At 42.7% G+C, this 17,571-nt stretch overlaps 1 protein-coding gene across 2 annotated transcripts in view; it reads left to right on the forward strand.

The window, feature by feature from the left end:
* AP2B1 (adaptor related protein complex 2 subunit beta 1) overlaps positions 1 to 17,338 on the forward strand; it is a 105,212-nt gene extending 87,874 nt beyond the window's left edge. For both annotated transcript variants that reach the window (XM_019732556.3, XM_019732559.3), the window contains 4 exons: positions 1,355 to 1,439; positions 2,334 to 2,420; positions 9,062 to 9,216; positions 14,629 to 17,338. In XM_019732556.3, the coding sequence (XP_019588115.1) occupies positions 1,355 to 1,439; positions 2,334 to 2,420; positions 9,062 to 9,216; positions 14,629 to 14,703 (402 nt within the window). In that variant the 3' untranslated portion in view covers positions 14,704 to 17,338. The remainder of the gene's footprint in view (positions 1 to 1,354; positions 1,440 to 2,333; positions 2,421 to 9,061; positions 9,217 to 14,628) is intronic.
* Positions 17,339 to 17,571: the final 233 nt, after the last annotated feature.

The following is a 17,571-nucleotide window of genomic DNA, read 5'->3' on the forward strand; positions in this document are numbered from 1 at the left end:
TCAGAAACTTCTAGGGGGTTGGTAATTGAAAGGTTAAAAACACAAGTTACAAGGAAAGTCATTTGATGGGTTCTTCTGGGAGAGAGAACAGAAAGACTGTCAAGTAGACGTAACCAAATTATGGAGGAGGAAATAAAGGTACTATTGAAGGTGGGGAAGATGAGTTCATAATAAATGTTAAAGAACTAGAAGTACTTTGGAAAGAGGATATTTGGAGCTCATCGCCAAAGTTTTGACATTTGTCCCAAAAGGGGGAGTGGACTGGAAATAGTAGTTCTGGATAGGTACTTTCCCCCCTTTATTTTCTTAGAGCAAAATGAGGGAGACATAGGCATGGTTACTGATTATAGACCTTGCCCAGAGACATGTTTTCCTGCAGTGCCCAGAGCACAAATAGAAAAGTCACTAGTGACAGAAACCAGTGGGAAGTGGTGGTTTAAAGTAATTCTCCTCCTACTCGCCCTTTTTTCAGGATATGGTTCTTATAATCTGCCACAGTAGAGTCTGTCTGTTTCTGAATATATATGCCAATCAGTATTCCTCTTGAATAGAAATACTTACTGTAACTTTTTAAAAAATATAAACAGCATGCTCTGAATAGAACAGGCCATGGTAGAATCACAGCTTACCTAAATCAGAAGCTTGTGTTGCGAGAAGAAAACTCAGTTATTCATTTGTTTAAAGGTTTTTCCTTCTTATAGTCATCAGATTTACCAGTGTTTTTGACCCACAAGCTTTTGCCAACCATAGGACTTGGGAAATAAGATTTTATAAAAGAAACAAATCTAAAACCAGTATCTATAAAAAGATAAGGGGCAGTATGACTAGTTACTGTGGAAAGGGGAAAAAATCAACATTTAGGGTCACATAAAAATACGTTTGATCCTGGTTCTTCTGTATACTAGAAATGTGACCCTGGGTCTTTCTGAATCTCAGTTCCTCATCTTTAAAGTGATACTTACTTTGTTTGGAATAGTAATAATGAGGATTGGCAATAATATCAATAATAGGTACTTAGTAAATAGTAGCAGCAGCTACTATTAATAACCACAGAAACAAAAAAATAACTGAATAGATTATTCTGGATATGAAACTTGTGCCTTGAACTCATCCCTCCTGGGGCTCCTCCGAGAGAGAGGTAGAATTGCAGATTGTGACAGTGCTCTGCTCTGACTGTGGAAATGAGTTAAGAATGTATTTTGCAGTGTCTGGGCTGGTGTGTCTTGATTTGGGGGGTCCTGCACTGTTTAAAAGAGGAGGGAAATAGGGTATATATTTCTAGGCACATAACTGTTCTTTCCCTCCCACCTGGCGTCCTATGATGTTCTAATTTTCCCTGTTACTCTCACGGCAGGTGGCTGTGAAAAACAATATTGATGTCTTCTACTTCAGCTGCCTCATCCCACTCAATGTACTTTTTGTAGAAGATGGTAAAATGGGTGAGTACGTCCTCTTGTCCTTCTGCCACATGCATACCTTTGCCCTTCCCCTGAGCGTTAGGCAGAACGTAGCCCAGAAATACAAGTAATTTTGAGGATTCAAAAATGGGGTAAGGCTATTCGAAAGCTCTAATAATTGGTAATTATTTATTCACCTGAGTCACAGTTTAGGTGTTGTTTTGGTGTTGGTCTAAATCACAATACCGATATCTGAATAACCCAGTCACCCTAACATATACACAGTACAGGCATACCTGGTTTTGTCGCACTTAGCAGACATTGTTTTTCACAAATTGAAGGTCTGTGGCAAGCTAGTCTGTCGACGCCATTTTCCCAACAGCATTTGCTCATTTGTACCTCTGTCACACTTTGGTAATTCTCACAATATTTCACACTTTTTCATTATAATTATAGTAATTTATAGTAAATCACTAGTATTCCCCACATAGTTGTTGGCATTTCTCTCTTCCCTTACTTATGAAACCACCTTCTAATAAAACTAGCTTATATTGGTACATATTAAATTCAATTGGCACTGAATTGATTTGGTTTTTACAGTGGCTCTTGGGGTAGGCAGGACAGATGTAATTATATATGGTGAAATTAAGGATCAGAAAGGTTACAAACTTACCCAGAGTTGCCAAGTAGGAAAACAGTAGAGCCCAAACTAAACCCTAGATGTAAACTCTTTTCCAATGTACCTTAGTGCAGCCGCTGAGGGATTAGTTGACCTGGAGTATAGCACGTCTGTGTAGCTCAGAATTGGCTCTAGTCACAGGCTACCCCTGGCTGTATTGCAAGAGCTGCTCTCCAAAAAGAACTGGTGCAAGGCATCAGAAATGAGAATACTGACCGATTATGCACGTCCTTCCTTCCCTGTGCGTCCCCATACAGAGCGCCAGGTCTTCCTTGCAACTTGGAAGGACATTCCCAATGAAAACGAACTTCAGTTTCAGATTAAGGAGTGTCATTTAAATGCTGGTGAGTAATGACTCTACATTTCATTTTCATCTTAGTAAATTCAAATTCGATATATGAAAATTTTGTCTTACCTCTTTTTACATCTGCCTTGTTTCTAGTGGGTATATGGTAGGTATATTACTTCACAGACTTCTCCTTAAAAACTTGGGATGTTTTGATGTAGGTACTAGATGATTTACAAGCCAGCAGATTTGAGAAATGAACTAGAACGGTGCCATCTTCCCAATTCTTCAGTAGTTGAACATGTGGCAGTGATGTTACTGGAACATCCTGTAGTCATCATATGATTGAAGTGACACTTGAAGATGTGCACTCTCCCGAGAATTAAAAGGACAATTTTTCCTTTTGAATCTGTCTTCAGTATTGGATGAAAGGTGACTCTGACATCCTTATTTAGCATCTTTTGCTATTAAACAAGAAACTAGTAAAGTCCTAGTTGGTACTAATGAGTAAAGACTAGTTGGTAACCTTTTTCTTTCTTGCCTTGTATCAGCTCTTTCATGATACTATCCTCTTTAATCATCATTAAAAAGCCCCAGAGCCCTTTGTAGTTATTTTTATTACTATAATAGAGTATCAAAGAGGTAACAGAAGAGGAGAAACAATAGCAGCTGTCAGTCCCTAGGGCTTTGTTTCACCGAAGTTCTCAGGAGTGGAAGGAGCCCTAAGCTGTTCAGAGGCCTGCGTTTGTCCCAGGTGTTTTCTCTCTCTCTCTCTCATGTAAGTACAAGGCTTTGAGTTTGAATGAAAGTGAGCCTTGTTCATACCTCGTCTTTCTTCATTTATCCATCATTTCATCATTTCTTCCTCCGTATGCAGTTGGTTCTCATAAGGGTTTCCCACATGCTGCCATCCCATTATAGCCAAAGTGTGGAACTGAGAGAGAGGCAGTGTGGCAGTGCACGGAGAGAGAAAAAACTCACTGTTTTCTCTCCGACTTTTAAATTTTAGTTTTTTGGGCTCTATGATGTACTTATCCTGTTTAGACAAATCTTTTCTCATAGGGCTTCTCCTGTGCCCTTGGAGAGGTGTGGGAGGAGATGTCTTCTATAATTTCCATTGTAATAACTAGTTAGTATTCTCTTCAGGAATACCACGTATCTGCCTTCTTTCTAATGAATTCTTGTTCTAAGTTTCTCACTCTGACTAATTATGTATTTATTCAACAAAACTATAGAGTTTTTGTTGGGTTTTCACAAAAAAATACTCAAATTGAGCTTTTTGTGTGTGCCATATTCTAGGTAGATGCCAGGGTTATCGGTCCCTCTGTGAGGCTCAGTGGTCAGTTACCACAAACCTCATTTGATGAGTGTGGGAGGTTGGGCAGCTCTGCACAGTATAATAAGCTATTGTTCAGGAAGCTCGTCAGGTCCACATTGGCTACGAATGGTGCGAACCAGAGCAGATCCTGTAAGAGAAGCAGCTTCTGTACCCAGCTTGGAATAGACCAGGCCCTTTGTTATAAGTCACCTGTGGTAGTAGGTCCTATGGTGTCATTTCATACATTATGCTCCTGAGGATACTTGTTTCTTAAAAAAATGGGTTCTATCGTCAAAGTTGAAAAATACAGTGCATGGTGTGCCTCTTAGCACCCTAAAAGCAGCAAAGTCCTTCATTGCAGAAATCTGTTTCACTCAATGTTAACTGAATTTCTTTGTGGAATTTAAAATTAGAAAATGCCGGGGCCGGCCTGGTGGCTCAGGCGGTTAGAGCTCCATGCTCCTAACTCCAAAGGCTGCCGGTTGATTCCCACATGGGCCAGTGGGCTCTCAACCATAAGGTTGCTGGTTCAATTCCTCGACTCCCGCAAGAGATGGTGGGCAGCACCCCCTGCAACTAAAATGGAACACGGCACCCAGTGCTGAGCTGCTGCTGAGCTCCCGGATGGCTCAGTTGGTTGGAGCACGGACTCTCAACCACAAGGTTGCCAGTTCGACTCCCGCAAGGGATGGTGGGCTGTGCCCCCTGCAGCTAGCAATGGCAACTAGACCTGGAGCTGGGCTGCGCCCTCCACAACTAAGATTGAAAGGACAACAACTTGACTTGGAAAAAAAGTCCTGGAAGTACACACTGTTCCACAATAAAGTCCTGTTCCCCTTCCCCAATATCTTTAACAAAACAAAAAAAATTAGAAAATGCCTATTATTAACATCTTATGGAACACCAGTATTCCTTCAACAAATCTGGGAAACACTGGCCTATAGAGACACAGAAAAAGGCCAGAGTAATTGAAAAGAAGGTTTGGTGTCAGACATCCAATATGAAAGGGACATACTTAACAAAACAAAACAAAAACAAACAATGGAAGTTGGATAACTGAGGGCTTTAGTGTGACCTGCCAAAATAATAGAAAAGATCCCCCTGCTTCCAGATTGGAGTTGTGAACCCCATTGCACCTTGGTGTATGTTTATAATCTGGCCAAGGGAGTGTCTGGCCTTTCTCCCAGTGGGGCTGTGTTCTCTGATGTAGCCTAGAACAGTTTCTCAGAGCAAATTCAGTTTTGATCAATTCTGCCATGGCTTCATGCCAGTTCCTCCTTGCCTTGGGTGCTCCAAATACCAACGAGTGGGTTTTCCAGTGACACACTGCTCTGTGACGGCGCAGCACATGGAGAAGCAGAAACAGCCACTTCATTTTCTCCAGGAGCCCAAGGCCATCATTTTCCCACACTAAATCACTGCTAATCTTGCAAGACCACTTCCTGTAACTAACTAATCCTTTCTGGCTTTTCCTCTGCCTGCACCCCAAGGTCAGGAGTGCCCTGGCCTTTACATTTCCTTCCAGTCTCAAAGGCTCTATTAACATGAGCATTTCCAAGATTAGTGCCTTCTGATTCAACACCCTGGATCTAGCTGAAAGCTAAAAATACCCTCCTTTCCAGCTGATCTGCCCTAATCACAATGGCACCAACACTTTAAATAGCTTTTCTGTGCCAGAGTAGACATTTGACAGATGGAAGTAGCATTCCTGAGGGCTATGGGAAGTCACAGACTTAAAGGACTTACAGCCTAGCTTGAGCTTTTACTTTTGCTCTTCGATTACTTTCTAGAGAAGAAAGAAGAAACCCTCTTCCCAAGCCTTAATAATTAATCAGATCTTGATAGAAAGGTATGTATGATAGGGGTGCTTGTGTCCACTAGTTGTGTAAATACTAGAAAATATTAGATCAGAAAGGCACTAATGTATGGGTCTCCCTGCTTCCTAGCACTGGCCATCTCTACTGGTGTCAGGAGGAGTGTATGACTCTGTTTTGCAGCTTACCATTATAGCTGCATTTGGGGTGTGTACATGTCTGGGACCACTATCTTAAGTGCACCTGAAGTAATCCCATCTCCAGCCATATCCAGAAAGGAATCTTTCTGGGGCGGCCGTATGGCTCAGTTGGTTAGAGCGTAGGCTCTGAACAACAGGGTTGCCGGTTCAATTCCCATCCATGGGATAGGGGGCTGTGCCCCTGCAACTGAAGATTGGAAATGGCGACTGGACTTGGAGCTGAGCTGCACCCTCCACAACTAGATTGAAGGACAACAACTTGGAGCTGATGATCCCTGGAGAAACACACTGTTCCCCAATATTTCCCAATAAAATTAAAAAAAAATTTTCTGGCAAGCAGTCAGGAAACTTTTTTTTTTTTTTTTACTGTTTATTCTCTGAAAAGATCAGAGACCTGATGTATGTATTCCCTATTTAGTCACTATAGTAAGGGACAAATACTTTTTTTCTAGCATGAGGACTAGGTAAGGATGAGTTCTTTTTCTTTGTTTTGTCGTGATTCTCCCCATTCTCCATAATATTTCATAAATGGAAATACTTTGCCAGCCAGCAGTTAAGTATAGTTTGGTTGTTTAAATGGTAAACAGCAGTCATAGTGGTTTTGAACTTGCAGGTGACCACCACATTGGGTCCCAAATGCAGATTCCCCCCTTCCCACTTTCCGAGTAGTGTCTTCACTCATTGCTGCTGGAAAAGGTGTGATCTTAGCTAAAGTAGGAAGGTGAAGGAAGGAAGACCATATCCACACCTTCTAAGATTTTAGGCCCCAGATCCAAAGAGCCAAATTTGGGGAAGAAGACAAATGAACCAGAAGAAATCACATCTTGAAGCAAATACAGTTGACCCTTGGACAACCTGGGGGGTAGGGACTCTGACCACCCATGCAGTCAAAACTTCACAGATAACTTAAGTCAGCCCTCCCTATACATGGATTCCCAACCACCTGTTGACCCTTGAAAATCAACGTGGGTTTGAACTGCATGGGTCAATTGAAAAATCCACATATAAGTGGACCTGCACATTGCGAGCCTCTGTTATTTCATCTTTTGGGGCAGATCTCAGTGTCTTCATATTACCTTCTCATTCTCAGGGTCCCAGAGCTGTAAGATTCTATCTTGTTTCCCAGGAGATCGGATATGCAAAAAATCTATGATATCTTGTCAAGAATTCTATCCCAGTCTGGCTGGGAAGCCTTCTTACGTCTGGCTCCCATTGCCATTCTTAATAAGTACATTTAGCCGAGTCTGATTATCCTACCATCTACATATCCTCAAGCTCAGACCTAATATCTAAGGGTAATAAAAGTTAACTCACATATCCTTATGCTATAGAACCCTCCCTCCATTCAGTAATCTGATAGAAATGATACAGCCATTCAAGAAGAGCAGAGCCAGGTTCTTGGCCAGAATGCTTCCAATGTATTAAAGTTACATCTGTTCTCCTTGCTTGTTCTACCTGGCTGTTTGCCATATTTTCTCATTTTTTGGAAGGGGAGAGTGTGTATGTGTATTTGTATGCTTCCTCTTAGCCTATCATCTCTTATATAGGTAGTGAAATCATGAGATGTCTTTAGGAATCTGGGCCTTGCTATATATATATATAGTCTAGAATGTATTTGTGCCTATGCAACAAGGTGGCTCTTCAGTAAAGATTCCTACTGTGTGTATTTCCTGCTTCCTTGGAAATGGGCAAGAGTTTTGAAAGTTAAGAACTGGCTTTACAACTTAAAGCAGCCCCCCCCCCCCCAATGTTAAAGACAGTCCTGTCAAAAGATATTAGCCAAACTCCAGCTGGCGACGTTGCCTAGTAACCCAGTCTAAGCGCAGGAGCCCTTCATTGTGAGAAGCAGGGTGACCGCCAGAACTGCCTAACCCCTCACAAGGTGATTAAAAAGTTTATTGAGGCCCCCTCCAGTTATATGGCATATAACTACCCTAAGATACACTTTTTGGCACCTCAAAGATAGCCAGTTCTTAAGTTATAACTACTCTGCTTGGTGTTAGTGAAAACCTTTGGAAACAAAAGGGAGGAAGTTAAGTAATAACTAAGTGTGGTGCACAGGTTTAGTGAAGACTTAAGGGCCTCCTCCCCTGAGCTTGGACTGGTTTGAATATGTGAGAAAGATGTTAGGGCAAGAACTACCTGCAAAATCAGCCCACATCTAAGTAGATGGTTTTTACTGCCTATGGCACTATGTACATATCAGCATCTCCAACACCTGAGCCAGGCTTATTCACAGGTATTGGTGGGTAGCCATTGTGTCCCAGATACTGTGGGAAGCACAGCGATGAAAGACTCCAGGATCCCTGTACTCAGCCTGCTATCTAGGAGAACAGAAAGACCGTTCGCCATGGCAGCCTCTTCCTAGAGAGCACAATAGAATATGACAGGTTTTTATATGGAAAGAATTTAGTTCCTGAAGTTGGCATGAGTAATTTGAATTCTTATCAGAAATGAACATAATAAACTATCAACAGAAAAGCAGTGTTCATCATCTCCTTTTAAAGTTTCTCTTTCTCTGATGCTACACGTCTCATATTAGCAGTAAGAGAACAAGGAGAGAGAAATGACCTGCAGTTATAGAACATCATGTCTCTTTGATGCTGTAGTCACAAGGAGACCCCAACACCAACCTGTTCTTACCCTGGGTTGGCGACTGTGAAGGCCTCCACCGGCAGCAGCAGCTGGGGTTATAGGACCTTGTATAGACATCTTTGTACAACTTCAGTCTTTCTCAAAGTCTTTTGTTGAGACAGTTTATTTCAGTGTTAATTTGGAGGCATGGTATTCTCTACAGGCTTAAGAAATAATTTGCTTTAAAAAAATAATCTTAACTATCCAAGGTTAATAAATTTGACTTGTAGGATTCTGCTACTCTGTGCCTTTTTCTGATCTGGCAGTTGAGGCCAGAGTGGCTCATAGTGAAGTAGTAGCGACTCAGGAAGTAGTGGTACAGGTTTGACTATCGGTGTATGTATCCCTGGCTCTGGGACCAATGTTCCAGAAATAAATAGCAACATGGCCGTCACTGCAGCACGCTCGTACGCCCATTTCTGTCTGTGTTCTCTTCAGAGCATTTTTACCTGTCTAGCACCTAGTTAAGTTTCTTTGACTCACCATAATCTTCACAGGTAATGCTTACATTAATGCTCAGTTGCATCTTACTCTGTTTTCTGACCTGGAATGTGATGGGCGCTTGAAGAGCCTCTCCCTGACCCTTTGCTATTGTGGACGAAAGGCTTTCTGAAATGTACATTCATATGCATGTGGAATGGTACTTGTCAGGGACTTCACACGTGGTCTGTAAGAATGTCATAAGAGAGTTAGCATGCATTGGTTTGATACTGATTTGAATCTGTGTTTCTAGACACTGTTTCCAGCAAGTTGCAAAACAACAACGTCTATACTATTGCCAAGAGGAATGTGGAAGGGCAGGATATGCTGTACCAGTCCCTGAAGCTCACTAATGGCATTTGGATCTTGGCTGAGCTACGGATCCAGCCAGGAAACCCCAATTATACGGTAAGGCCTTTCTCAGAATGGGTGAGATGGGTTTGAGGAGGGAGCACCCTGGAAAGACCTGAAGGAGGCACTTCAGACCCTGGGTGTCCAAAACAAGCAGTCAATAATGAAGTCCTTAGTTGCCTCTTAGAGGACCTGTCTGCAGTGTCACCATCCAACAGGCATAGTGTCTCTGGCAGCAAATGCCTCAGACTCACGCTGTATATACAGAGTAGCTCCCAACACTTGGCAACTTTAGCCGTATCTCTGATACTTCTCTAGCCTATCTGTGCATGTGATACGGTAACCAGGTACTTGTAAGAAGAGTGTTTACATAGCTCATTTCAAGAAGGGCTTCTTTCCTGCTTTTGGAGCTCATGGCCTAAGGGTATCAGAGGCATAGACACATGAATGTTTTTTAGCATTGTCCTGAAATGCTTGTTGTGAAAGGTAAGGCAAAATGGGATACACTTTTGGCAAGCTATAAGGGAACTTTCGTTTGGAAAACTTCCTTAAATACTACAATGGACTAACATTTACATTCTGGCAATATTTTTCGGACAGGAGCAAATTACTCTAAGTCACAGATTTATACCCCACACTGGGCATTTGTTTGCTGTTGTAAAATGTGATCTCCTAATAGGATGCTGCTTGTCATCTGATTTTGTACGGTGAAAGAAACTACTCGGGATAGGGGAAATATCGTATTTTGTTATTTTTGAGGGTTTTGTAGGCTATTTTGAAGGAGGGGACTAGACAGTGACAGGAGAATAGGTTTCAATATTGAATAACTGAGGAAACTGACTAGGCAGTAGATTAAGGGAACTTTTTAGCCATTTAGCTTAGCAAAGTCTGTGACCCCATTCCTTAATTTTAACAGCCAAGTCTGTTTTCATTAGCATGTATCAGGGGCATACTAGTACCCCCCACAACTGAAACTTCTTGGTGTTTTCCCCACTAGTTAGTCCCTCCCTCGAGTAAGCTGGACGAGTGTGTGTGTGAGCTGCTGAGGCCTGTCAAGCTAGATTTTTGCCCAAACATTTGTGAGCTGGGAAACTTCAGGCTTCCCCCCATAAACTGTACACTCCTCTCACCCACTGCCAATCCCCCCTCCCCCGTTTTTTCCTGTTGGAAAGAAACTACCCTGTCACTTACTTTGAGTTCCCCCAAGAAAGGAAAACTCTTCTGTGCTGTTCCTAGAGGGATAGATTTTCACCGTAAGATCAATGTCTCATAAAATAACCCCATTTATTACTTCCCTAGAAATTTGCTGTGTGTGTGTGTGTGTGTGTGTGTGTGTGTGTTTGTTATCATCCATTCTTTTACTGTATACAGTCTTCCTCCTCAGCTAAGTGAAAGAAGCATGGTTATCCCTAGTTTGCAGATAAGGAAACCAAAGTTAAGACTGATTAGTGACTTGTTCAAGATCGTGTAATTTGCTGGTAGGTGAGTTGTGCTTAGAATTCAGGTATCTTAATACTTCCTACCGTGTTCTTTCTGTTATTATAAGGATAAAGATAATTTTGAGAAGAACCTTTTGGTATCACTGTCCTAAACATAATTTGTTAAATTTAAAAAAAAAAGTTTGAAATTATTTGACTTGCAAAAAGTTTTTTAAATAGTTCATAGAGTTCCTATCTGTCTTTCACCCAGTTTCCCAGCTGATAACATCTTTCATACCCACTGTACATGTTCAAACAGGAAATTGATATTGGTAAGATACTATTTACTAAACTATAGATCTTATTTAGATTTCACCAGTTTTTACATTTCTCTTGTTGTTATTGTTAAGGAGTGTATAATACTGACATCTTAACACATCTGTAGGTGTATAACTGCCACCACAGTCAGGACACAGAACTCTTCCATCATCACAAACTCCTTTTGCTGTCTCGCTACAGTTAGACTCTCACTCCAGCCCTAACCCCTGGCAACCACTGATATGTTCTCCATTGCTATAAGTGTGTCATTTCAACAGTGTTATATAAATTCATACAATGTGTAACATTTTGAGATTGGTCTTTTTCCACTTAGCACACTACCCTTGACATCCAAGTTGTTGAATGTACCGATCGACACTTTGTTCTTTTTTCCACCAAGTAGTAATCCACCATTTGGATGTACAATAGTTTATCCATTCACCTTTTGAAGGACATTTCCTCCCCTATACATTTTTTAAATTTTTATCTTGCAATAACTGTACATTCACATGTAGCTGTAAGAAACAATCTCGTGGTCCGGCCCAGTGGCTCAGGTGGTTGGAGCGCTGAGCTCCTAACACCGAGGTCGAGGTCGCGGATTTGGTTCCCACAGGGGCCAGTGAGCTGCCCCCTCTACAGCTAAGATTGTGAACAACGGCTGTCCCTGGAGCTGGGCTGTTGTGAGCAGTCGGAGGTCGGCATGGGCTGCTGTGTGCTGCCAGGAGTAGCCGGTGGCCAGTGTGAGTGGGCAGCAGCTGGCAGCCGGTGAGAGCTGCTTTGAGTGGCTGACCTACGACTGGCGACCGACTGCCTCGACCCAGGGGGGCGGGGAGCACAAGGCTCAGACCACCACCAGCATGGGCCAGGGAGTTGTGTCCTACACAACTAGACTGAGAAACAACTGGCTTGAACTGGAGTGGGGGGGAGGCGAAAGAAGGGGGGAAAAAAAATCTCGTGAGATCCTGTCCTCGTGGGGCCCTTTTTAGCCACAACCATCTCTCTTCCCCTGTATTTGTAAGTGGTGTATTTGTTTATACTTCCTTGCTCCCTCGCCTGTTTTCCATTTGTGTGATAACTAGGTTCCTACTGCCCACAAAACCATCTGAAATTTCTGTCACAGTCTCACACAGGCCTAATCCATTCCCCTAAATGGTGCTCCAGACTTCAGAATCACTCAGATCCATTTCCTTTCCTCCATCACCCCAAACACCCATTATGTTATTGATCTGATCTCAGCTAGGTAGTAAGGAAGAAAGAAATCTGGTTGAGCCGGTACTAACCCATTTCCTTTCCTCCATCACCCCAAACACCCATTATATTACTGATCTGATCTCAGCTAGGTAGTAAGGAGGAAAGAAATCTGGTTGAGCCGGTACTAACCCATGAGGACTGGTGGCCCCTTAGTCTCCTAAGAGAGAATAAGTCACTTCCCCCACTACAGTCCTTACTGTATTTCATTAAGAAGGTATGTTTATCCTATGAGGATGAGGCTACCTCTTTCTTATTAGCTGCATCTCACCTGGAAGGATAACTTATCCCAGGTGAAATGTGTGTTCCAGACTATAAACCAGAAGTGGATGTGTAAGTCCTTGGCTTACTTAGGCAGCAGAAGTGACTCTTCTTCCCTTGGTGGGTCTGTCTGGATGGGTGGCATTCCTAAGTGGTTGATACTAAAGATGTGTCACATAAGCAGGCTAGCAGTTCGAACGTTAAAGCCCAAGTAAGGCCTCTCTTCCTTTAGGAACCATGTTAAATGAGACCCAGAGCCCTAGCTATAGTTTGTAAGTCAGATTATGTAGCTTCTTTGTGTATGTTTCCCTTTAACTTTAGGATTCAGCCAAATAATAATAATAATTCATTCTAGCTCGTCTTAGCTGCACTAATTGGAAAGCAAGGAGTGGATTGAAGTCTAAGCCTGACCCTTTGTTAAAGGCTGGGATAGCTTGGGAGTTGGGGGGGGGGGGGGGCGTGATGTAAGAGTTCATAAAGGAGTTGAGGGGAGAGATTCATTCTTCCTCCTCTTTCCTTCTCCCTCCTCCAAAGGGCAGCTGAAACTGTCAGGGTCCAAGCTTGGTCAGTCCATCCTGCCCCCCCACCTCACCCCCAGGCTCCCCTCTGCAGTTCAGTCTTTTGTTGAGAAAGGCAGCATTTCCTTACCAGTTATGAACAAAAAAAATGAACCTCCAACTGGGAGAACTTCAAGTTTTGCTACACAGATGTGAAAAAATACTGGACAGTATTTTGGGAGAGAGGAACTACCCTTTTTTAGTCTGGGAATTACCTCCTTTAGGCTGTTCTTACTATTTTTAGCTTCTCCTCCTTTTCTGAGCGCATGTATTGTCCCACGAGAATTCCCCACAACACTGGCAGTGGAGAGGCTGTGGAGGAGGTGATACAGAATTGCCTCTATAGGGAGTTGAAAAGTCAGGGAAATGCCTATCACTGTACCTTTGACCAGGTAGGGATCTGTTTTCTATGCATATTTATGTTCTTAAATTAGTTGTTGTTGTTTACATTTACCAGAATTGTCTTCCTGACTAATGTCAAGCAGCACTTTTGGAAATGCTTTAGCGACCTAACCTTGAAGCTGTAAATAAAAAGAGACTCTGTTGATGTTTTCCTGTTTTTTGCATTTTTAAAATTTCAGGTTTTAAGGATGTGAGTTTTTTCAAGAAATTCAGGGTTGACCAATATCTTCACTTTTTTGCCAAAAATATTCTCGCCTGTTGTACTATGTTAACATATCCAGAGTCTCTAATAAGAGAATAAAAAGGTGAAATCTAAAATCTCATGGTGATATATTGTTAAAGACAACTTTTATTGATCTACCTTAATAAATAACAGCGATGGTGTTGGTAATACAAAAAGCACATATGAAATTTTCTGGTTCTAAATGGAGTTTGAATGCTTCCACTGTTGTATTATTATTAGTAGTATTTTGCCTAATCTAATAAGGAGTCCAAATCTGGGTTTAACTTTTGTGCTTGTTGACCTACGAAGTGAAAATCTCAGCGTTCAACATTGGAATCTTTTTAATTTTAATTTGGTAATTGTTAGACTAGAAGAAGAGGCCATGGTAGAGAAGTAGAGAGGTATCAGAAGTATGTGATTTGTCTGTCTAGAGGCAGAAAATTAAAGATGAAACTGTTGGCATGAACTGCTGTCTGGTTATAGTAAGTAAATGTCTTTTTGTGCTAATTCTTATTTTCCCTCCATGACCATGTATGCTTTCTTCAATATAATAGGGAAAGGACGAGTACCTTGGACCTGACTAGTTCACACTTTTATTTTAGTTGATTGTACATCCTCCTGAATTGGGACTGAGATAACCATCCTTGTCACACTGAGAACCAAGTAGACAGCTGAAACGACCACCACAAGACAAGGGTTTAGCCCTTCCGTCTTCATGTGGGGGAATAATCCCTATGACTCTTAGCAAAGCATTGGAACAGCTGTTCCCCCGCAGTCAGAGACTTTGATGTTTTTAGTATGGATTATTTCCTAATCTTATAGACCCACATAGAATGTAGGTGGAAACACAGCACAACTTGACATTGATTAAATTGAAATTCTAAAACCCACAATACCTACTAACAAGATCTCTTTGGCTCGTCAGTGATAGAAGCTCCTTTCCCACCGTATCAGAAAAAGATTTTCTTGAACTGAGTACTTGGATACCTTCCGAGTTTAGCCAATCTCCTGCTAATCTTTGTTTTCCTTTCTCTCCCAACAGCTGTCGCTGAAGTGTAGAGCTCCTGAAGTCTCTCAGTACATCTACCAGGTCTACGACAGCATCTTGAAAAACTGATAGACTGTTCTGGTGCCCTCTGGCCACCCTGTGATCGGTGCAAGCCAAGACTCTTAACTGGAAGAAGTTGTATTGCCATGTAGAATCTGAACCTAAATATACTGAGGCCACCCACCAAGGTAGTGACTAGTGTAACCTGTGCTAACATTAGGGCACAACCTGTTGGATAGTTTTAGCTTCCTGTGAACATTTGTAACCACTGCTTCCATCACTTCCCACCTCTTGCCACCTGCTGCTGCTGTCCGTCCTTACATGTAGGCTTCTCCATACTTGCCAGTGGCTGACATTTTTGAGTGTAGTTTGATATTTTGTAATTGAGAGCTCATTTCAAAAGCAGAAAAAGACAAAAAATATTAAAGCAAGGAAAAGTGTCACTGAAAAACGTAAACTGCACTTTATTGTTTTATATTTTTGTACATAAGAGAAATTGAGGGAACAGTGTAACTGCTAGAAAATGTTCAAACAACTGACCATCATTAATGGCACAGTCCTGGAGGAAGAGACACAGTTACTTGCCCACCCTGTTAGGGCTTTTCTTATCTGTGGCAACCTTGTCCTAGCCATTGGGGTTTTCACTTTTTTTTCTCTCCAAATTCCTTTTCCTTGTGATTCTCTCTGCCCCATATTACCTCATTTGATTGCTCTGCAGTTGGGAACGGTGATCTTCCTTGAATGCTGTTTCGGATGCAGGAACAGGGCCTGTCAGCACCAAGGCTGAGAGAAATTAGCACTTACTACTTTCCTGTCCCCTGATCTGACCCATTAATAACACTATTAAGGAATTTGAGTAGAGATGGGGAACAGGAATCAAAATGCCCTTCCCCCACCCCCTACCCTGTATTTCATTCAACTCTCGGTTCCAATTCAGATCTAAAATCAGTTTTAGAGTTGAAACAGACTTTAAGTGATAACTTATGCAGCCCTGTTTTTCTAAAAAGAAAAAAGGCAAAAAGAACATTTTTGCCTAAGGCCTGTTAGGTGTTTAGTAGCAGAATTGGGGTACTGTGTGTCCTAAATCCCCATCAGCGTAGTTCTCACTACAGTTGTGTCTCACTAGTTTTTTTTTCCTCACTGCCTTTCTCTTGCCTTTTCTGTGCCTACTTCTTTGTGGCTTTTTTCTCATACTCCATACTGACTTTGGCACTCCATTCATTGGCATCAGGTGGCAGCAGAGTATCTTTTCAGTCACGAGAAGGTAAATCCAGATGCCAGAATAAAGGAGTAGCTAATGTTGCCCATATGGTCCTGGAGCCGTAGTTCTTGAGGCCACCAGGGTATGTGCAGAGAGGAAGTGAGCTTAGAGGTGTCTCAGATTCCCTTATCCTTTCAGCTCTCTGATCTGCTCTTTACTCCTGTTACTTAGGCTCCATGGCAATTGGGGTCCTCTCAGAGGAGCAAGCAGTTCTTGTCATCTCTTAGAAGACTGGGAGATGTGAAATCCCCTCCCTCAACACATTGGGTATGATTTGGCAACGAATGCTTCATGCCCAAAACACCAACCTGTTTAGCAGAGTGTGTACACCCTTTCATCTGTGGGCACTTGTGTTGCCTGGCACCTGGTATTCAGGGTCCATGACCAAGACTGGTTCTCAGCTGCCCCTCCTCACATCAGAGGTACTCTGGAGTCCAGAGGCCTTATGTTGGACTCAGCCCTGCAATGAGTCAAGAGCAGGAAACATAGAAAACGAGCAGAAACTGCCCCCCAGTCCTGCCATGTTTGAAATGACCCCGATTCATACCATTTGCAAAGCCTGGGGGAGTGGGTCGCCTAAAGTAGTTTCTTAAACCTTGAGAATCTCCAAGAGAAGAATTACCAGGGTTGGAGAAAGGAACTATGTCCTGCGCTCAGCACCCCTTGGGCATGTGGAGAGTATGTGTGGGGTGGAAAAGTGGGTTAATAAAGTTCCCTGATTGGGAAATCATAGAGTCAGTTGGATACAAGCAGTGAAGGTTCACACTACAAATACAATGTTCTCATCTCAAAGCAAACTAGTTCCAGAAGGAGGGGTGTGTGTCAAGATAAGCAGACAGAAACAATTTTATATCAGGATATGTCCCTCCACCCCTGAAACTAGGCTTCCCTCAGCCTCCCAGCAGTGGCAGGTAACTGCAGCCATTCCCAGCTGACCTGATTGAACCAATCCGGGAACCCTGGGCTCTGGGGAGGCTGCCTCCCGTTGCGCCCCAGCACTTAGCGGGGGATTCTGCTCCTCAGAAAAGGACCTCTCCTGAAGAAACAGAACCTGTTGCCTCCACCACAGCTTCCCTTCTGGCCCATTTCAAGCTTGGCCGAACAGGGGAAACAGAATGGAGATTGCCCTGCGTTCCCCTCTCCTCTGCCTCAGTATGTCTTTGTAACGTCAGCTGGTGTCATACAGAGGGCAATGGAAGCACACACACACCCAGAACTCTTGCTGGCCAGAGATTCCCTGAGTGTCTGTCCTCGCCCAACCCTATTCAGTGTGTCTGTGTTGTGAAGCTTGGGACTCGGAGAGAAATGGGGAGGGGGGGAAGGGGTAAATGTTGCCCTCTGAATGCCTATCATTCTTTTGTTGTTGGGATCTGTTCTTGGGGATGGTGGGGATTGGGGGAAGCTTGACCTTGTGTCTTCCTCAATAAACTCATTTACACAAAAGTTTTTAGTATATGCACTTTATTCTCAGAACTGACAGTCGAACAAAACACCCCTGGACAGGGGAAGAATGGTGCATTGATAACGACACTGTCAGAACTTTCCTTTTGGCTGCCCTAGCCCTTCCAGGGATTTAGACAGATGAAATTAAAATTGGCATGAGGAAGAATCCCACACATGTCTGAGACTCCTGTTAACCAAGCCCCGTACCACCACCACCACAGGCATCTCTCCAG

This window comes from Rhinolophus sinicus, chromosome 12, assembly GCF_057876585.1.
Source record: "Rhinolophus sinicus isolate RSI-liver-muscle chromosome 12, RSI-T2T, whole genome shotgun sequence".
Taxonomy (NCBI): Eukaryota; Metazoa; Chordata; class Mammalia; order Chiroptera; family Rhinolophidae; genus Rhinolophus; species Rhinolophus sinicus.